The following is a 20,665-nucleotide window of genomic DNA, read 5'->3' as shown; positions in this document are numbered from 1 at the left end:
TATTAATGAGTCTATTTTCAATAGAAACAAATGAAAGTAATCATCCAAACCCCATTCTAAGAGATAATTAATTTTTAGTTAAAAAAGGTCGAAGATGTCAAGCAATAGAACAATGAGAAATTTGAATAATTTACTGTACTGATTGGCTAAATTATAAATTTTGAAATTTTTATGTAAAAAGATATTTGAGTCTAGTTTCAAAAATATCAAGCAGATCTTAATTTCAAATTTTGTAGCTCAAGATATAAATAATTTAGTAACTATGACTCAAGTGGACAGCTTTGATATTAACATATAAGTAAATAGTGGAATTATAGACAATGTTACATTTAAGCATGTTATAAACTAAAAGCTAAAGATTCTAATAAATATATATAAAGGATGTGGAATGGAGAGGAGGAGGAGGAAAAAATATATGAAAATATATATATAGTAGATGAATTTGAAATGTTTCGAAATGATTGTAAGTGATGGAATGATTAATACATGTGAATATGTTTAAACGAATTGATAAAATAATAAGTGAATAATTGTTAATTGATGTGATATTGAGTTCTTGTTAAAATTTTATGAAGAATTAAATTGATTGACACAATTTAGAAATAAATATGAAATATACATCAAGTGGGTAAACTACTTTGAAAGTGCAAGTCCTCCAATGGTCTTATTTGTAAAACTTTAATATTTGTGTTAATTTTATAAATTTTGTTATCTTTAATTGAATATCATGTTTTTATGAGGACTTGAGATTAGAAATAAATGTAAGTGGATGATATGTAAAATGAAGTGGCGGTTATGATATCTGAATACAGTTCAGGTAATGATATATAAAAAAAATAAATAAAAATAAAGCGTGGAACATGTAGGAAAATTGAGACGACGTCACGATGACAAGTTTGCCATGTCACAACATGGAAACCTCAACATCGCGATGACAGTTCAAAATATGAACTATACAATTTGGCCCTTGATCAATTGTGAATGTTTTAATAAGCTCCTTTAACTCATAATTAGTTCTATCGTAAATTCAATTATTACTGAAATGAGTTAATGATCTATATTAATTAAATAATATGATACATTGATCTGAAATTCTCGGTAGTTATTTTGACAACGAATGTGATATCCTGATGCCTTGACTCGATGACCGGATCGAGTATGGAGGTATTACATTTTCTTTCCAAAGAGAGGTTAGGAGGCTCCTCCATCATCGTCATGATGGTCCACTCGACCTACCCTACTTATTAGGACGTTCTTTCATCACTATCACAATTGATCCACGCCGACTTACCCTACCTCTTAGGGTGCTCGACAATCAAAGGTGGCGAGGATATTACCCTTTTCCCAAAATACATGTTTGATAGAATGCGTATTACATTTGCTTATATGGAAAATACATGTTTGATAGAATGCGTAGTACATTTGTTTATATGCCCCAAATATGTTCCTTCTTCTTTTATCACGTAGGCTTAACATACCTACCTACTTTTATAAAGCATTTTATATGACACATCTACAAGATTCATCTTATCAAGCACTCAAAAGAGGCATTCTATCTTATAAAAGTTAACTAAAAATTTTAATTAATATAGGATAATATTGTTTTGGACTAATAATAATTATAATATAGGATAATATTATTCTTTCATTCAAAACTCTTTAATAAATAGTATTTTTCATCCTTAATGTTTAACCTTTTGATCACTTTGGTAATTATTTTTGTTATCACTTTTGTCCTTAATGGAAAAATTAGTTAAATTATTAAAAATTTTCATGGTATTGACATAACAGTTTAAATGACAATTTATATACTTTCTTACTAATATGAATAAATAATTTAATTTTTTTTGAAATTTTTGTGAATTATCATGCGATTGACTACATTAATTTTGTTGAATTTTTTACAGTTTAGTCAAGTTGAGGATGGAAGTGGGTAGAAAATAAAGGCAAACAATAAAAGCTGAATTTTTAATTATGGCTTAATTCTCCAACAATCCTATTAGGAGAATAAAAAAGGGGTAATAAATAAGAAAAATCTAAATGGATCAATGATCCACGTAAAGGAAAAAAACCCATAAAGAAGAAAATAAAGAAATATTAATTGTTAACAGGACTGGTAGTTTCCAGTAAGTAGTAAGTTTTGAAGGGTTAATCCATGGATCGACTAATTATTTTTTGGGAGGAAAAAAAAATGAAGGAAAACCCTCGCGGTGGCACTGACAGACAAAATGAAAGAGGAACAAGGTACTCAAGGGTTGAGACAAGTGGTGCGCGGCAGCAGCTGAGCCCGAGAGCAAAACGTAGACCCCAAAGCTCACGTCCTATCTTCCAATTCCAATTCAGTCCAATGCTTGCTGTTCTTTGCTTCATCGTCTCTGGTTTCGTTTTAGTACCCCAATTTTCCTCCACGCCGTAGCAGCTGCTTCTCCTCCTTCACGTCTCCAACTTCATTTGTCTCTTATCGCAGATCCTCCAACTCCCGAATTCTGCATATCTCTGCTTCTCTTCTGCACTCAAACGTTGACGTTTCCTGGTTCCCTCCTGACCCCAATTCTCTACCTAACAACTATGGGGGTTGGGCCGTTGTTCAAGCTCCTCCGACTCCGAAAACAAATAAAAGAGGTTTCTTTTTCTTTTTCTTTTTCATTTACTGAAGAATTATTATTTTTATATAAAATTTGGGTCCAATCAGAAATGCGTTTTTGCTGTTCTGCAGGATTGTCTTCTATTTTTGTTGGGAGTCTTATTGGATCTTCACTTGCTATTGCAATTTCCATTTCATACTTGCTATTCTACAAAAAAGGTGGGTTCTTTCTTTATTTGAATAATTTATCTGCTTTTATCGAGACTTGCATTCATATGCAATCTCTCGACTTAACAACGCCTTTTGGTTTTCTCCAATGAACACAATGCGTATGTTTGAACTCATGTTTAGTGCATTTTTGTTGATATTTACAGGGTTTAAGTTTCAGTTCAGGGGTCCATTAAATACTTTTCACGAGTTCTTTAGCTGGAGAGAAACAAAAGATGATCAAACCGAAGCTAGACACTATCTTGAATCTGATGAACAGGCTGCTGAGACAACACCCGACCATGTATCTGTTGCAGTTACCGAAGCTGTTCCTTCAGGTGCAGCAGTCACTTATAGATCCTTCTAATTTCCTGTTTAGTTTATGTTTCAGCATTTTAGATTGCCATTTGTTGGACCTAACAAAAGCTAAACTAAACTTTAATATGTTGGTGAGGCCGGTGTTTCAAACTATATTCTAATGTTTAACCCATTTGATTTAACCCAATTCTTTAGAAAATTTGATTTCTGTTCCTTGGAATTTTCAGCACCTACATATAAGCATGAACGCATTGTGGTACCTGTTGCTGTGGATTCTACTCAACAGGAAGCATTATCGATTCTAAAGAAGCTGAAGGTTTTTTATTTTTGAAACTTCTTTTATGTAAAATCATCTCACTGTTTTTTCAAATGAACTGCTTATGATCGTATCGAGTAACTAAGGCTTGCAGATCATTGAAGATGAAGAAAGAGCTGATGAATTATGCACGAGAAGGGAATATGCTAGATGGCTTGTTCGTACAAGTTCATTATTAGAAAGGTAGTAATTGTCATGTATTCACTCTTTTGGAAATAGGTTGAAATTGAACGTAGGAAGTTCTAAGCATTTTCTTTTGCATGATCTGATCTGACATGGAAGCTTACTTTCTTGTAGGAACCCTAGGCACAGGATTGTTCCATGCATTGCACTTTCTGGGTCAGAAACTTTAGCATTTGACGATATTGGTGCTAATGACCCAGATTTTGAGTCCATTCAAGGTAAAGTCCGCTTTGACATTTTCATGTAAATTCAGGCTTGAGTATGTTTTTTCTTTTGTTAATTTTCTAAAGATGACAATTAAGAGTTTTTCTCCTTGGAACTTTGATTAGCTTTGGCAGAGGCAGGCATCATTCCCAGCAAGCTTTCTGGTAGGAACACTGCTTCTGATGGTTCAAAAGGAGAAATCAACTTCTATCCTGACCAGTAAAGATGCAAAGTCATTACGTATTTCATCAATTCTTGAAAAGTACCTTTTGACTGAGTGAAACATATGTGGTTTTCTAGATTCATTTCTCGAGAGGATCTTATAAATTGGAAAGCCTTGGTAGAGTATGACTTTGAGCCAGGAGTAATAGAGCAGGTAGAGTAATTCTCCCTAATCATCTGCTCGAATTTCTTGTATCCACTTTGGAACTATTAGACTGATGCTTCACCAGTGTTTTCATAGCTCTTAAAACCTAACTTGTTTACAGTCCAGATATCAAGGACAGAGGCAGATTTTATGGATTTGAAGGAGATCAGTCCAGATTCATCACCTGGACTTTTTATAGACATGTTGGCTGGGGAAAAAAGCATACTCAGAAAAGTTTTTGGTACAATTCTTATCTTGGTTTGTTATTTGCATACATATGCAGTATTGCCTTCCTCATTTCTTCTTCTTGCTTCATTTCCCTTCCTTTCAGATAAGCATTTAACATGTAAATGGTAGGAATATTCGTGACTGGTGCCACTTCTAGATAGAAACACTACTGACATCCATGTCATATATTAGAAGATAAATTTTAGGAATTCAAGAGTGGCTTTGGCCAAGAAAGTGCAAAGAGCTAGTGCTAAGCTAACGTAAAGATAAGAATGGGTAGAATGTGCAGAGTTATTCTTGTGATGCTGTTATTAATGTAAATAAGATACGGTGCTAAGTGGATCCCTTTTTTTTTATTGATTAAAAGAAAGAAACACTTGTGCTTTCCAAAGGGAGAAGTTGTTGCTGCCACTAAGTTTGATTGGTAGTTGAGTAACTGGATTAAACCGAACTATAGAAGTTGTTGCATCAGAATTTTTAACAGATGTGTCTATGACTTCTGGGTGGGTAACAGGAGTTTAAAGCTCGGTGAAGTGATAAGAGGCTCTTATACCATGAAAAGGTTTAAGAATGCAGGAAATGGCACATACTTTGTTAATGACCAATGATGCTCAATTTATAGAGCTGATACATAACAAACAACTAGATCATAGGAACTACCAGATAAATTGAATTCAAAATAATAAATTGACATAAAAGAGATAAGGATGCAGCAGTAACAAATTGAAATAAATCAAACTAACAACTAAAACCTAGAATGGAGGAGATATGATTATGATTCTATTTCTAAATTTTGTAGGACAAATCAAGCGATTTCAATCAAATAAACCTTCAACAAAAGCACAAGTAGCAGTGGCTTTGACAAGTGGCAGGATGGCAGAAGCAATCTCCAATGAGTTGTTGAAGCTAGAAATGGAGAGTTGTTCAAAGAGAGCTCAAATGAAAGAAATCAAGTCCGAATTGCTTGAAAAGGGAGAAATACAGAGGTTTTGGAATGAAAGGCTGGATGAAGAAAGAACTCGAGGCTTTGAGGTGGAGAAGCTTTACTTTTCTGCAGTTCAAGATGTGGAAGAGGAGAAGATTGTTCAGGAGAAATGTGGTGCTGAGTTTTTGAAGGAAAAGGCAGCAATGGACTGCCAGAGGCAACTGGTTTTGAGTCTGAAAGAAGAGGTTGCTGAGATGTCAGAAAGGCTTGCATCTGAGAGGACTATGTATGTTACTGAGCATAGTAGGTTGCAAGATACGCTTACTGGTTTACGGTCCAAACAAGAAGAAATAATTGATGCAAAATCTATACTGGAAGCTGAGATCGAAGCTATCAAGATTCTCAGGTAACTGCTGAATTTGCATACCCTCTCCACTCTTAGCTGTACCATATTATAGTTACTGCTTGTAGAAAGTAGTGTGATACATGGTTGTAATTAAGAAAATCATCAAATGCGATTGCAGATCTTGGGTAGAGGATGAAGCGAGAAAAAGCCAAGCCCGAGCTAAGGTCCTTGAGGAGGTGGGACGAAGATGGAAATGGGATGACCAAGCTTGATTGTCAGTCAGCCGAAAATGTTTAACATAGGAAAACCAAATAAGACATTCCCATGGACATGAAGCGCAGAATGAGAAAATCTTTATTATTTTTGTTGAGCATTGGTCGGAGTGTTGATATTTGTTTTGTATCATCTTCGCATTCATGTTCTTACCTTTTTATATTGGTTCACTGTTGATGAAACTAAATGGGATGAAAGAATTGGGGAACCAGCTCTTTGATGTGTGCAATCATATTATATTCACACCTAAAAGCCAATCCAACTATGCTATAAGGCCGCGGAGGTTATATGTCAAGTTTGGTTTAGTTAATGTATTATTGTGTGATATTTGAGTAAAAAAAATAAAAAATATTTAAATGGAGAATATGGATTAAATTCATGTCTTATATGTTATTAATTATAACATAATTAAAATTTTTGAATAAATATCTTGCATGATTATTACATAAGCCATTTCAATGATTAGAATGTGAAATCTAATTGACAATAATGAAATGAGGGTTATGTTATCTTTTTCTTTTGTTGTTAAAGAGGGTTAAGATTTAATTGGATTTAAGCGGGAGAGAGCTCAAAAAGTTAATCCCGCCCAGCCGTCGGGCAACTTATGAACTTTCCTTTCTTCTATGGACGCTCAGCTGTCTGTTCCGTGCATTGTTTACTAATAGTAACAGCGTATAGCCAGGTATGTTATGTTTGCTCTCTATTTTAGTTGCTGTTTTCATTATTTCTGTTCTGTTCAATATTCTTCAACTACCAAGTCGCTGTAAAATGTTGGGGTTTATTTATATCCAAATCAAAATTCTCACTTTACTAAACCATGGCCAAGGCCTTGGTATATTTCAATCCACAAAGAATCACAAGAGAGCTGTGAACCACCGGCTGTTTTAGATAATAAATTGTCTGCTATTGCCCACTTGATCCCACTATAATTTCACCATGAAAATGACTTTCTTCTGCGTTTTTTTTCCTCCCATTTTTTCCTTTTATTTCTTTCCCCCGGGATGAATTTGGCGTTGATTAGTTAACACCAAAAATTTCCACGGCCAGGAAAAAAAAAAGAATCTTCTGGGTTTATTTATCCATTACCATCTATAAAGTTGTCTGCTCCTGAACTCCTCATTATTACCATATAAATAGAACTCAATTACTAACTCCCATCTTTTTTCTTTACCAACAAAGCTAACTGCACAATGCTTACTTTAATTTTCAACTCTTCAAAATTCGCCAAAACCCCACCACTTGGCTGCGAAAAATTTGGATAAATATATGTAGTCTGGTATAACTGAGACATGTTTTGATGTATATTATCTTATAGTTTATCAGAGCTACAGATAATATTGTTTTTGTGGCCCAGAAAGAGAAACAGAGATTTCTTTCATCATATAAAACCTAGCAAAACTAAAAGAAAAGCCAAAAAGTCCAACCATTTCAATCACCAGAAAGAAAAGTAGGGTTTATTGGCTTTTGCTTGGATGCACCTCTGCATTCGCTTCGGTCCATTAAGCAAACAGCTGGGAATTAAGTTTCAGCCTTACTATGGTCAATGAATGAGGGGTCCAAGGCTGGTTAGTGAATGATTGATCAGACGGTTGCAATTCTGTCATGCGTCCTTTAATCTTAAAAGCTTCGTATTAGAAATTTAATTGGACAAACACCTACCAATTAGTTGGGACCGAAACATTTAATTAAATGCATTAGAGACAAGAGGTTTCTCTTGCCCACATCTTATCTTTCTAATAGAATAGATACGTAGTCCTTAAATAAAACAGGCAAGATATTCGGGCAGGCTTGCTTTTTGTTTAAATTTACAGTTTCTGGTGTCTTTTTCAGCTTTAGTTTCGGCAATGTTTTCACAGTACAACATTTTCCTCAGGAAAATCTTAAGGTTTTAGTGTCCTACCCTTAAGTAAATTTCATTCCTTTTCGGAGCAAAACTGGCCACTAGTTTATTGGTGGTTTCTGTAGCTCTTAGCATGACAGTTGTTCTGTATTCTACTTACGTGTGTGCACTATAAAGTTTTTCATTGAAAGGTCTACAAAACTGATAACATGATAATGTTAATGGATTAGGAATGTTTTGTATCTGGATATGGCTATTATGGTTCAACCATATATTCAACTCTCTAACTAGGGTTCTGCTTGAATTTACAACAGGATTGTATTTACATTTGTTGCTGGCGAACTCTTGCGTTCTTGGTAGCTGTATTTACATTTAAATGGTCATAATGGTTTAAGATGATAATGATGGGGGATGAGGAGACGTGGAGTAGGGATGTCAGTGGAGTATTTCTTTCCTGTTGATGAGAGGAGGAAAAGGGTTTTTATATCAACAAATCCTACATGATAGTTAGGGTCCTTCTTGCCGCTTCAATTGCTGCTTTAGCAGTTAAGCGGCTCAATCTCAAAAACTCAAAGCCATCACCTTCAGGTACCCAACTTTTTAATCTCTTAGTTCATCAATTTTAGATCCCAAGTCATATTTCAATAAAAGAAAAAAAAATTGAAAGAATGCTTGTTTTCATTGTCTGATATTTTTCCCATTAGAGATATCTACTTTTACTCATCTCCTATTTGGGCTTCATTTTGTTATGTTAACTTATTCTCTGATAACACTGAAATTCAGAAAATGACAAAGCAGGCTTTGAGCAACATCCAAATAAGGACAATAAGAAGCAGTTTAGATATCCTAATGATAGCCTCAAAGAAAAGGATGTAAGTATATCTCTAATTCTTTAATCAAAATTTAAATATCCTATTGCTAACTTCTGATACTATTTGCTTTTATTAACTTACCGTCTAAGAAAATATTAGCTGGTTTCGTAGTAATTATTTTCTACCAATGATTGAGATGTGATAACATATTACAGGGTGAGGAAGAAGAAGAGGAAGAAGAGGTTAAATTGATTAGCAGCATATTTGATCGAGCTAATGATAGCCGACCAGAAATTGGTGATGAAGATTTTCTACCTGAATTTGAAGACCTTCTTTCTGGGGAAATCGAATATCCGTTACCACCTGATAAATTTGACAGGGCAGAGAAAGAAAAAATATATGAAACTGAGATGGCAAACAATGCAAGTGAATTGGAAAGGTTGCGCAATTTAGTAAAGGAACTGGAGGAGAGGGAAGTGAAGCTCGAGGGCGAATTGCTTGAGTACTATGGTTTAAAAGAGCAGGAATCAGATATTGCTGAATTACAAAAGCAGCTTAAGATCAAGACAGTTGAAATTGACATGCTGAATATTACCATAAACTCTTTGCAAACCGAGAGGAAGAAGCTTCAAGAAGAGATTGCACATGGAGCTTCTATAAAGAAGGAGCTGGAGGTGGCTAGGAACAAAATCAAGGAGCTACAAAGGCAAATTCAACTTGATGCTAACCAAACAAAAGCTCAGTTATTGTTTCTCAAGCAACAAGTTTCTGGTCTTCAAGCAAAAGAGCAAGAAGCCATCAAAAGTGATGCTGAGCTTGAGAAGAAATTGAAAGCTTTAAAGGAGTTAGAAATTGAAGTTGTGGAGCTTAGGAGACAGAATAAAGAGCTTCAACACGAAAAGAGGGAGTTAACTGTTAAACTGGATGCTGCTGAAGCAAAAATAGCCTCCCTTTCCAACATGACAGAGGTAAGTCCCACAGACATCTCTTATTTATCATATTCTGAACTATTGTAATTAGTCCTAGGCTGTATCACCGGTAATAGCATAAATGTTCTGGTTTTTGGCTTGTTCTTATACGTGATTCTTTATAAATGTTCTGGTTTTTAGCTTCTTCTTATACGTGATTCTTTCTTTCAGAATGAAATTGCAGCCATGGCAAGAGAAGAGGTCAATAATTTAAAACATGCAAATGAAGATCTGCTAAAGCAAGTGGAAGGACTTCAGATGAACAGATTTAGTGAAGTTGAAGAGCTAGTGTACCTTCGTTGGGTCAATGCGTGCTTGAGATATGAACTCCGTAATTACCAGACACCTGGAGGAAAAATATCTGCTCGTGATCTCAATAAAAGTCTGAGCCCTAAGTCCCAAGAGAAGGCTAAAAGGTTACTATTAGAATATGCAGGGTCTGAACGTGGGCAAGGGGACACAGATCTTGAAAGCAACTACTCTCATCCATCCTCTCCTGGAAGTGAGGATTTTGATAATGCTTCTATTGACAGTTCCATGAGTAGATACAGCAGTCTCAGTAAGAAACCTGGCTTAATCCAAAAGCTGAAGAAATGGGGCAAGAGCAAAGATGATTCAAGTGCTCTTTCGTCACCAGCCAGATCCTTCTCTGGTGGCTCTCCAAGCAGGACTAGCATGAGCCTCCGTCAGCGGGGTCCATTAGAATCACTTATGCTGAGGAATGCAGGTGATGGTGTTGCAATCACAACTTTTGGTAAAATGGAGCAGGAACTCACTGGTTCCCCTGAAACTTCCACTCTTCCCAACATTAGAACACAGCCTTCTTCTGGTGACTCTTTGAATAATGTTGCATCATCATTCCAATTAATGTCTAAATCAGTAGAAGGAACTCTAGAGGAAAAATATCCTGCTTTTAAGGACCGCCATAAGTTGGCCATGGAGAGGGAGAAACAAATTAAGAAAAAAGCAGAACAAGCAAGGGCAGAGAGGTTTGGCGAAAAGACTGAAAGAGAGAAACCTGTAAATCTACCCCCAAAACTTGCTCAAATAAAGGAGAAGTCAGTTGTTTCTGGTCACTCAAATGAGCAATCCAATGACGATAAGGCTGTAGACTCTCAAACTATCAGCAAGATGAAACTTGCCCACATTGAAAAGAGACCACCTAGGGTGGCCAGACCACCACCAAAGCCATCCAGTGGCATTTCTGCTGATGCAAATACCACTGCAGCAGGACAACCTCCACCACCTGGTGCACCACCACCACCACCGCCACCTCCTGGTGGACGACCACCTCCGCCTCCTCCTCCAGGCAGCCTACCTAGAGGGGCAGGCAGTGGTGATAAAGTTCACCGAGCTCCTGAACTTGTTGAATTCTATCAGACATTGATGAAACGAGAGGCAAAGAAAGACACATCAAGTTTGCTTTCTACAACTTCTAATACATCAGATGCTAGGAGCAACATGATTGGAGAGATTGAGAATAGATCGACATTCCTCTTAGCTGTGTGTTAAACTTTTTCTTTCCTTTCATTTATCTGCTTATCATCAGATCTAGGTAGGCGTTCTTTAATCAGACTTAACAATATGAGATTATATGAATTGATCCAGGTAAAAGCTGATGTGGAAACTCAAGGTGACTTTGTTCAGTCCTTGGCAGCTGAAATTCGGGCAGCTTCCTTCACCAACGTAGAAGACCTGGTGGCTTTTGTAAATTGGCTAGATGAGGAGCTTTCCTTCTTGGTATGCAATAAAATATTCACGATATAATATGTGTTTATTTGTAAAAGGTGGTTATAGTTTGAATTTGAAAGAGATCTTATTGCACGAAAGAAGCATATATTTTTGAGGTAATATGGCAGAAGATGCATCTTGGAACTAAACCATAGGTCTAAGACATGCACGATGTTGCTCTCCATTGTCTGCTCTATTATATTACCAGTTATAAAGAAAGACCTACTGTCATTGCTTTAACTCATAGTGGCAAGATATACTATATATGAACCCCATTGTTCATTTGCTAACAGATTCACTAGAAATTGTCTGTCTATTGTCTACTATATTTGCTGAATTATCTTTCTGCACCCATCTAGGTTGATGAACGAGCAGTTCTCAAGCACTTTGATTGGCCTGAAGGAAAGGCTGATGCATTAAGAGAGGCAGCTTTTGAATACCAGGACCTAATGAAGTTGGAGAAGCTGGTCTCTTCCTTTGTTGATGATCCAAACCTTCCATGTGAAGCTGCTCTGAAGAAGATGTACAAGTTGCTTGAGAAGTAAGTCAGTTTTGATTCATTTAGTTTAATTTCTGAACCTGTGGGTAATAAAACCTGAGTAGGATTCTTCTAGTTTTCTTTCCGGAGCATTTCAGTATTAATTAACAATCTTAGGATGGTAGAGATGCACTTCCTCTTGCCATATTCTGATTTCCCATTTCATTTTTTGTTTCTCAGAGTGGAACAAAGTGTATATGCCCTCTTGCGTACAAGAGATATGGCTATTTCACGATACAGGGAGTTTGGAATTCCAGTGAATTGGTTATTAGATTCTGGGATTGTTGGCAAGGTATGAACCAAAACAATTAATTAAAAGGTTTGGTTTGGTATGGTAATTTTATGCAGTGGTAGTTTTAATACATGGAACTTCCACTTTGGTAAATAGTATGATGCATGGAACATAGTTCATCAAGTGGCACGCCATTATGATGAACCGATGATGTAGTTGTAAGTTGATCAACACTACTGTGTTATGCTGATTGTTTAGCCAGTTATTGCTTAGATAACGACTTGGATTATTAGAAGGGTCATACCAGAAATTTTAGATTCTTGTTAGTTCTGCAAACTTTTCCAGATGAAGCTACTGTGTTCTAAGTTGCATAATTTGCTATATGTGATTAAGTACCAATGAAACTACCTCCACGAATATAAAAGTAGTATGTAAAATTGTTTTCCTACTACACAATGCAATTATAGATTTATGTTTCCTTTTGCATATTGCAGATCAAGCTTTCATCTGTACAATTGGCAAGGAAATATATGAAACGTGTAGCATCAGAACTTGATGCACTGAGTGGACCGGAGAAAGAACCAAATCGAGAGTTTATACTCCTGCAAGGGGTCCGTTTTGCTTTCCGTGTTCATCAGGTATTTAGCGTTGCACTTGTATCCCTTGGTCTTAACCACTAGGGTAAAGGTTATAAAAAATCTACTTGTACTGCGTAATGCTGTTTGAAATGTTGAAATAAATCACAAATTTATTTCCTTTTCTGCCAGTTCGCGGGTGGTTTTGATGCAGAAAGCATGAAGGCTTTCGAAGAGCTTAGGAGCCGCATGCATACACAAACTGGAGAAGACAATAAGCCGGAAGCATGAGAAATTTATACTACTTTTGGCCTTATCTTTTCCTTGTTTCTCCACTGCTCTGTTGTATATTGATTTTATACTACTTGACAATATTCCACTAGAACTTACTCCATATAGATTGGATATTGTACAATGAAGTTGTCCAGACACAGAAAAGGGAAATATTAATATGACTACATGAGTATTAATTGTGAGGCTGTGGTTCAAGTTCTAAGAACATATGATTAGTATGTTGATACAAGATGAAACCTTTTTTTTTCAACAATGAAATATCATTTGAACACTTCAGACTCTTGGTTGAAGCTAGACTGGCCATATGGGATGAAAATATTGTCAATATATAGAATAATGTATGACATCAAAGATTTAAATCTCTTATGATATAATTTTTTATATAGCCATCCTCCAAATAGAAAACTTCTATGTGATTTACAGTTAAAAGACATTAAAATTTTAGAAAATTATACTTTCTAGTGATTCTCAATATTGCTATCAATGGTCCAATATTATTTAAATTTTAATAATTAGCGAAGAACAAGCATGGAGCTCAAAATTTTTACCCCAAAATAAAGAATTTAGTTCACAAAGTATCAGGCTATGATAGCCAAAATCAACCCAACATATCATCGCATCGATTTTCATTTGCCGATGCTAGGGCAATGCTAAGCCCAAGCGGCCTTTGCCTTCTAAAACTATTTTGCCCATCCACACTTAACAATAAAAACATTAATTCCACTATATATCTCAAATTATGAGAATAATGTTGCAGTATCATTCTAATTAAATATATGTTTAATAAACTGAAAAAATTAAGTGTTGAATTTAAGTAATAAATTGGTCCATATTTTTTTTTATTTTTTTCCCATTTTATCTATTTATAAATAAATAAATAAAACTAGGTAACATTTTATAATAGTTAGTATAAATTTTATTTAAATTGATTTAGATATAAAATAAATAAATTTTATATTTCATAAATAATTTATTTTCATAAAATTATTTATAGAAAAATAAATAAGAAAATTAATGTAATTGAATATATTTAATAAATCATTTATTAAAACATTTAAATTAGTCTATAAATTGATTTATTGTATTGATTTATAAAATGAAAAGAGGAAAAAATAATATTTATATACAACTAATTGATTTTTTTGATAGATATACAATTAATTGATAGTTTGAGAGTTAATTAGAATTTCTTGAAGTTTGACGATTAATTTAAAAACTATCTTATAAGTTGAGGACTTGTATGCAATTAGTCTAAAACAAAATTAAGAAAATTCGAAGCAATATATATCAAAATTCATAGGGGGCCATAATAAAGTAGGGCAAAATCTCAATTTCCAGTATCCAAATCAGAAGAAGAGAAGAAGAAGAAGAAGCCAGAACGAGAAGAAATTATGGTAAGCAAATTATACCCTCTAACTTTCGATTAGATTAAATAGAAAAATTTCTTTTAGTTTTCCCCGATAATTAGGGTTTTGTGTTATCCAACGCTTCGTTGTTGATCTTACAATCCCTAGAAAGTGAGACGGGTTTAGTTATATCATTATGATTAGTTTTATATTTAATTGTATTGGTTTCATTCATTACCCCTCCAATTTTCCATTTTTTATCGCAGAATTCACGCGGTTATGTTGATTTCGCGATATTTATGTGTGGCTTAATTTCATATGGCTGAATAGATTTTATACGATTCGTTAAAAAAATTAATCTTTTAGAGCAATGTTTCAAGAGGAATATATTTTAAGCTGTTTGCTAATATAAGTTGTCGCATTAACTAGTTATTTTATGGTGGCTGTCGATTAATGTCCTTAAGTTTTTCTGCTGTTCAACATTTGTCTAAAGCTTGTATATCCCTTCCCCCTCCCTACATTGAAAAGTTATTAGAGGACTTAACTCACTTTGTTTGTGCTTTTGCAGTCTTCGCTTGCAGCTGCTAGAGCAGATAACTTTTACTATCCTCCAGAATGGGATCCAAGTCAGGTATGCATAATTTAGACTTATTTGCTTTATGCATTATTTTGGGGGTTTCAAGGAAACCTTTGCTGAAGCTGGTTATGATTTATGACATTTCTATCTTTAAATTTTGCCACTGCTCTTCTTTTCAGGGCTCCTTGAACAAGTTTCATGGACAACATGCTTTGAGAGAGAGGGCGAGGAAAATAGATCAAGGCATTTTGATTATAAGGTAAGATCACATACTTTTTGGATTTTTTATACCATCTCTTTTTTGAGAGTGTCTCAGATATGTTCTTTTGTCATCTTCAAAATATTATGTGATGGGCTTCAATGTGGCTAGTGTTGAAAAGAGCATGACAGCTTTTTAAGGTTTAGTTCATTAAGGATTTCTTCAACATATTCTGACAAGATTGGCTGGCAACTGGGCTCTGGCTTGCCATTTTCTTGACCCAAAGTTCTTTATTATTTGGTTTAAATATCCTCGCTAATTTTACTTTTGGTGTGGGAAGTTTCTCTGTAAATGGTAATTGTAGGTCTAATTTTCGTTCTTGTTTTGCTTTAAGGTTTGAAATGCCTTTCAATATATGGTGTGGGGGGTGCAATTCTATGATAGCAAAAGGTGTACGGTTCAATGCTGAGAAAAAGCAAGTGGGAAATTATTATTCTACAAAGGTATCTTCTTTTTACTAATTGTGTAATCTATTCAGTACGGTTCATTTTAATATGTCTTGTGCAAGTGTTCTCCTATGATTTTGTTTTTGTTAAAGTAGACATATTCTGTTAATTAATTTTAGCTCATCATTTATTTGGTATTCCTAACAATTAGTTGTTTCTTTTAGATATGGAGCTTTACCATGAAGTCTGCATGCTGCAAACATGAGATAGTCATTCAAACGGACCCCAAAAATTGTGAGTATGTGATCATTAGTGGGGCTCAGCGGAAAACTGAAGTGTTTGATGTTGAGGACGCAGAGACATTAGAACTCCCTGCTGATGAAGGTATGTAGTAAGTTCCATAGAATTTTTTATTCTTAAATGACAATTGCTTTTAACTATAGGGCTGTCTTTGCTTGAATATCAAGTATTCTGGAGAACTTTGCACCAATGTCATGGACTAATTTCTTGACAAAATGTGAATCTCTGTATAACTTCCAGTCAAAAGCATGGGATGACTCCCAAGTCTCAATAAGGGTTAAACCCATAGGCCCATGCATCTTGCTTAATGAGAATGAGAATTAACTTTTTGCTAACTTTTTTTTTTTCTTTTTTTGTGTGTGTGTTGGTTTTGACGGGTATATTTGTTCTGCAGAAAGAGGCAAGCTTGCTGATCCATTTTATCGTCTTGAACACCAGGAGGAGGATTTGCAGAAGAAGAAAGAAGCTGAGCCAGTACTTGTTCGCCTTCAGCGTGTATCTGATGCCAGGCATTCAGATGACTATGCCCTCAACAAAGCTCTGCGTGCCAAACTTAGAGTATGTTACTAAGCATAGTTTGGCTTGTTAGTTACATATCGTTATGGGCTTGCTTCCTAGTTTTACTCCTTTTTTTATCTGTTGTCAGAGTCAAAAGAAGAGGGTTTTTGAAGAAGAATCTGCTTCAAGGAAAATGGGCCTAAGCATTCGACTACTTCCGGCAAGTGAAGAAGATGGTGCTACTGCTGCAGGAGTCAAATTTTCTTCCAAGTTTGAGAGAAACAGGAAAGATAAGAGAGCATTGATTAAAACTGCTTCAATCTTCCCTGGATCATCTGGGTCGTCCTCGTCCAATAAGAAGAGGTTGGAGCTCGAGTCCAAGAGAAGAAAAATCTGTGCAGCTGCGGCTTCTAACTTGCTGACACAGGGGTTCAAACCATCATCATGGTCTCGAGATGCTGTGAAGAAGAGTGCTTCCTTGAATGCACGGAAATTTTAGCTCGAGTTTTCTTACTGCTGTTTCTATTCACATATAAGATAGCTGGAATGGATGGATTCCAATCTCTGATGATTCTTGTGAAAGATTGTGGTGGTGGATCATGTATATAGTTACACATTTACTGCTAGATAACTGTTCTCTTTGGTCATAACAAATCTATTATATGTCTCATAGGTGTTGCATGTGACTTGATTCTGCTGAGAATTTGGAATGAACTAGATATTTTTGCCCCCAATTTAGCATGTATTGTTCGAGTTTTCATCGGCACCTGGCACCCTACATCGATTCTCCTTTCAAGACTTCTTGATCATGTTGATTCTTAACTTTGTCCGGTTTTTTCGTGCTACGAAATTCTCTTTTGAGGTGGTATATTTGGGGTTAAATTATTTATTGCTTGAATTTTTTTAATTTATTCTCGTACAATTATTTTTGGGCTTGAATTTTTTGTCCAAGTTGGTCACTAAATTTAGCAATCGATACCATATTAAGGAAATATTAAGGACTTGGAAAAATAAAAGTTTATGTCTCAATGTCAGAATAATTGTTAAGTTTAAGTCTTAACTTAAAAAAAATAAAAAAACAGGTTATGCCCCTAATATGAAAATGGTTTTCAAATTCAGATTCCAAGTAATTTAATCCTTTTATTTTGAATTTTATATATTTAATTTCATTTGATCAAAAATGGTATTAAATTATTGTTCATTACACGGTTTAATACTTTTGACTAACAACACGTTGGCCAATTGATAGTCAATTATGATGTAGTTCAATAAAGGAATTCACATGTCATACAAAAGTGATGTCGGAGGTGTGGCAGGGTGTAATGATCCAAAATTCACAAACATCGGAAAAGTGTATTTTCAAGTCTTCGTCTTAGCAAACTGAATTAGTAAATATTTATTAAAAATAATTATGAGCCTAGTTGTGTGTCTAATTAGGTTTTTATTAAGTGAATTTAGCTTAATTAAGAGTAATTAGAAAAAAAAGGGACTAAAGTGAATAAAGGGTAAAAGTTAAATTGTAGATTAAAAGAAAATAAAAAGGACTAAAAGGGAAATTAGGCCAATCCTCATAAATGAAGAGGCAAACCATGCTAAAAATCTTAGATACTTTAGATTTTAATTATATAATTATATATGATTTAATTATAAAATATATTATTAAATTAAGTTATTATAAATATTATATTATGAAAATAATCTAAATTATGCCAAATGTATGGTGATGATAAAATACATATGTAATGTTTGTATTTATACACTTGTAAAATATTTATATATTTTCTTAAATAATAAGTAAAAGATATTTGTATATTAATTATATTATAAGATTTTTATATGATAAATAAATTAAAATAAAGAAAAATTTATGGTGATTAAATTATACATGTGTAATGCATATATTATACACTTGTAAAATAAATAAATAATTACTTATAATTTAAGTGTAAAGATATTTATTAATTAAATAATTATTATATTATTATAAAATTAATAAAGTAAATAAAACATAAAAGGAATAAAAGAAACAAAGCATAAAAAGAAGCAGAGAGTGAAACCAAACAGGGAAAGGAAGGGAAAAAAAAGAAAACCTAGGGTTTTAAAGCTTGGAGCTTATTTTGGTAAGTTAATTAAGTCATTTTCTTTTAATTTTGATGTTTTTGAAGCCTTAGAACAAAGTTTTGTTGAAATTGAGTTGAAATTGTGAAAGTTCTTAGATTTTTGAACATGATTCATGTTGGACAAATGGTTGAATTAGGGGTTTGATTGATAGAATTTCTAGTTAGAACTGATAAAAGGATTAAATTGTAAAGTAAGTTATAAGTTTTGTGTTAGAGGAACTAAATTGAAAAAAAATTGAAATTAGGGTTTGTTCATGAATATTAGATAGTTAAGTTGAATTTGGTAAGAAATTGACTAGAAATAAAATATGAATTGAGATAGAAAAGTAAGTGAATTTAGTTAGGATCAAATTGAAATTAAAGTTGAAGTTGAATAGAAAATTCAATTATTTAATATAAATCAGTACTGTATTAATAGTGTAAATTAGTTTAATTTTCATAGCTAGCAAAGAACCAGAGGCATCGGCTCAAAAAGGAAAGGAAAAAGTTATCGAGGAGTAGATACGAGAAAATCACGGTTTATATTATTATAATTTGAACTACTATTTATTAATGTTATATTTAAATTTATATGTATGGTAAGCAAATTATAAGGTAAGTGTCAATATTGAAATGATTGAAATTGAGATGAAGTATGAATATGTATGAATATTTGATGATATATTGATTGGAAAGTGGAAAATTGTATTGAATTGAACTGTGATTAAATTGAGAATGATTTGAATTGAAAATATGAGAAAGTGATGGAATTGAAATATGAAAATTGAATACCCTATTAACTAGTCGGGTTGAGTCGGATATAGTTGGCATTGTATAGGATTGGAAGAATTTAGGGATTTTTCGGCTTGGCCGAGGAGACACTGATGTTACTATATTTCTTCGGACTATCCAAAGAGGTACTTACTGCCATTTTGGTGTATTTGGGTGGATTATTCTGGTGTGTTTGGGAGGATTATTTTCGTGTGTTTGGCCTCTAACCACTTCGGGATTCTTTAGATCTTTTTGGCTGAGGATTAGAACTAGTGGTTCTTGCTCGTTTCCCAGTTAATCTAGCGATTTTCGACTTTTTATCCAATCCCAGAACTTGCTCCACCATTTTTGCCCGTTCAACCAAATCTAAAAATTCTGTGATTCGATGGGATACCAACTGTACTCTAATTTCATCTCTTAAACCTCATAGGAACCGCTTACAACTGTCAGTCTTTGTCGGTATAAACTCTGAAGCATATCGGCTGAGTCTAGAAAATTCCTGTTCATAGTCTACCACTGATAAATCATTTTGTTTCAACATCAAGAACTCTTGCTTTTTGTCTTCAATATATAATTCCCCGACATATTTCTTTTGGAACTCTTTCTGAAATAAATCCTATGTTACCTGTTCTGTTGGTAGATGTCGAATTACAAATTCCCACCATAAATAAGCCTCACATTGTAGTAGAGAAACAACACAGATAAGACATTCTCGGGGGGTACATTCCAATTGTTGCAAAACTCTTTTAGTTGATTCCATCCAATTCTCTGCTGTGGATGGATCGACTCTTTTCAAACCCAAAAATTCAGTGGCACTGTATTTTCTTAATTCTTTTATTGTTGCCCCTCTCTAAGTAGATGCGGATGTCGTAGTAGGAGCAGTTCTCGCTACCCTTTGTAATGCATCAGCAATAACTCTTAATAAATCAGAATCATCCCTATCTTTGACATTTCCCCTATCTACTCTCGGGGGTTGATTTCTCATCGAGTTTACAGTAGGTGTTACTGATTCAGTTTCATCTAATATGTATGTTAATTTATTTATGAATTATTCGTAAATTTTTTATATGTCCGGTAATGCTCTGTAACCCTATTCCGGTGACAGTTTAAGGTTAGAGGGTGTTACAGCTATTGGTATCAGAGCTATTCAGGTTTAGCTAATTCTTGGGCTAAATCGAGCTCAGAAGTAGTCTAAAAGTACATGCCACTGTTGAGTCAAAATTGAGTCGAGATTTGGATGCTGACCTATTTGTTATTTCTGTTTTATAGATTAAAGATGTCAGATAAACGAATTAATGATATTGACTAAGAAATGCACACTGGAGACGAAGAATCATACGGATTAGATGAAACTGAATCAGTAACACCTAGTGTAAACCTTATGAGAAATCAACCCCCTAGAGTAGATAAGGGAAATGTCAGAGATAGGGATGATTCTGATTTATTAAGAGTTATTGTTGATGCCTTATAAAGGGTAGCGGGAACTGC

The 20,665-nt window shown here is 34.3% G+C and overlaps 3 protein-coding genes across 9 annotated transcripts; all 3 read left to right on the top strand.

Moving 5' to 3' along the window:
• The first annotated feature begins 2,191 nt into the window (after positions 1–2,191).
• On the top strand, positions 2,192–6,159 carry LOC107934788 (uncharacterized). Its single transcript, XM_016867293.2, has 12 exons — positions 2,192–2,293; positions 2,391–2,622; positions 2,717–2,803; positions 2,959–3,129; positions 3,337–3,425; positions 3,520–3,608; positions 3,723–3,826; positions 3,938–4,031; positions 4,113–4,188; positions 4,306–4,420; positions 5,207–5,738; positions 5,857–6,159. Exons 1-12 carry the CDS (start codon positions 2,192–2,194, stop codon positions 5,948–5,950), a joined length of 1,785 nt encoding a protein of 594 aa, XP_016722782.1. The 3' UTR covers positions 5,951–6,159.
• Positions 6,160–6,477: 318 nt separating this feature from the next.
• LOC107934797 (protein CHUP1, chloroplastic) lies at positions 6,478–13,123 on the top strand. 7 transcript variants are annotated; one of them, XM_016867305.2, is made up of 10 exons: positions 6,478–6,633; positions 8,106–8,379; positions 8,575–8,663; positions 8,819–9,571; positions 9,743–11,074; positions 11,180–11,311; positions 11,662–11,843; positions 12,021–12,132; positions 12,567–12,710; positions 12,840–13,123. In XM_016867305.2, the coding sequence occupies exons 2-10, from the start codon at positions 8,292–8,294 to the stop codon at positions 12,936–12,938; spliced, it is 2,931 nt and encodes a 976-aa protein (XP_016722794.1). In that variant the 5' UTR covers positions 6,478–6,633; positions 8,106–8,291; the 3' UTR covers positions 12,939–13,123. The 7 variants fall into 7 exon arrangements, with proteins under 7 accessions (XP_016722794.1, XP_040939110.1, XP_040939112.1 ...); XM_041083176.1 differs by lacking the exon at positions 6,478–6,633 and adding an exon at positions 7,246–7,516; XM_041083178.1 differs by lacking the exon at positions 6,478–6,633 and adding an exon at positions 7,377–7,516 and having other exon boundaries at positions 8,590–8,663.
• Positions 13,124–14,200: 1,077 nt separating this feature from the next.
• LOC107934798 (coiled-coil domain-containing protein 130) lies at positions 14,201–17,041 on the top strand. Its single transcript, XM_016867309.2, has 7 exons — positions 14,201–14,335; positions 14,856–14,918; positions 15,044–15,123; positions 15,458–15,566; positions 15,734–15,893; positions 16,204–16,367; positions 16,456–17,041. Exons 1-7 carry the CDS (start codon positions 14,333–14,335, stop codon positions 16,804–16,806), a joined length of 930 nt encoding a protein of 309 aa, XP_016722798.1. The 5' UTR covers positions 14,201–14,332; the 3' UTR covers positions 16,807–17,041.
• The last annotated feature ends 3,624 nt before the right edge of the window (positions 17,042–20,665 follow it).

The sequence above is a fragment of the Gossypium hirsutum genome, chromosome A12, assembly GCF_007990345.1.
Source record: "Gossypium hirsutum isolate 1008001.06 chromosome A12, Gossypium_hirsutum_v2.1, whole genome shotgun sequence".
Classification (NCBI taxonomy): domain Eukaryota; kingdom Viridiplantae; phylum Streptophyta; class Magnoliopsida; order Malvales; family Malvaceae; genus Gossypium; species Gossypium hirsutum.
Note: the sequence above shows the minus strand (reverse complement) of the source record. Positions and strands in the feature narration are given on the sequence as shown.

Coding starts and splice junctions, on each gene's coding strand:
- LOC107934788 (XM_016867293.2), top strand. CDS start 2,192: ATGAAGGAAAACCCTCGCGGTGGCACTGACAGACAAAATGAAAGAGGA. Junction 3,426..3,519: donor CGATTCTAAAGAAGCTGAAG/GTTTTTTATTTT, acceptor TAAGGCTTGCAG/ATCATTGAAGATGAAGAAAG. Junction 3,609..3,722: donor ACAAGTTCATTATTAGAAAG/GTAGTAATTGTC, acceptor ACTTTCTTGTAG/GAACCCTAGGCACAGGATTG.
- LOC107934797 (XM_016867305.2), top strand. CDS start 8,292: ATGATAGTTAGGGTCCTTCTTGCCGCTTCAATTGCTGCTTTAGCAGTT. Junction 11,075..11,179: donor GATCGACATTCCTCTTAGCT/GTGTGTTAAACT, acceptor GAATTGATCCAG/GTAAAAGCTGATGTGGAAAC. Junction 12,711..12,839: donor TTGCTTTCCGTGTTCATCAG/GTATTTAGCGTT, acceptor CTTTTCTGCCAG/TTCGCGGGTGGTTTTGATGC.
- LOC107934798 (XM_016867309.2), top strand. Junction 14,919..15,043: donor CAGAATGGGATCCAAGTCAG/GTATGCATAATT, acceptor TCTTCTTTTCAG/GGCTCCTTGAACAAGTTTCA. Junction 15,124..15,457: donor CAAGGCATTTTGATTATAAG/GTAAGATCACAT, acceptor TTTTGCTTTAAG/GTTTGAAATGCCTTTCAATA.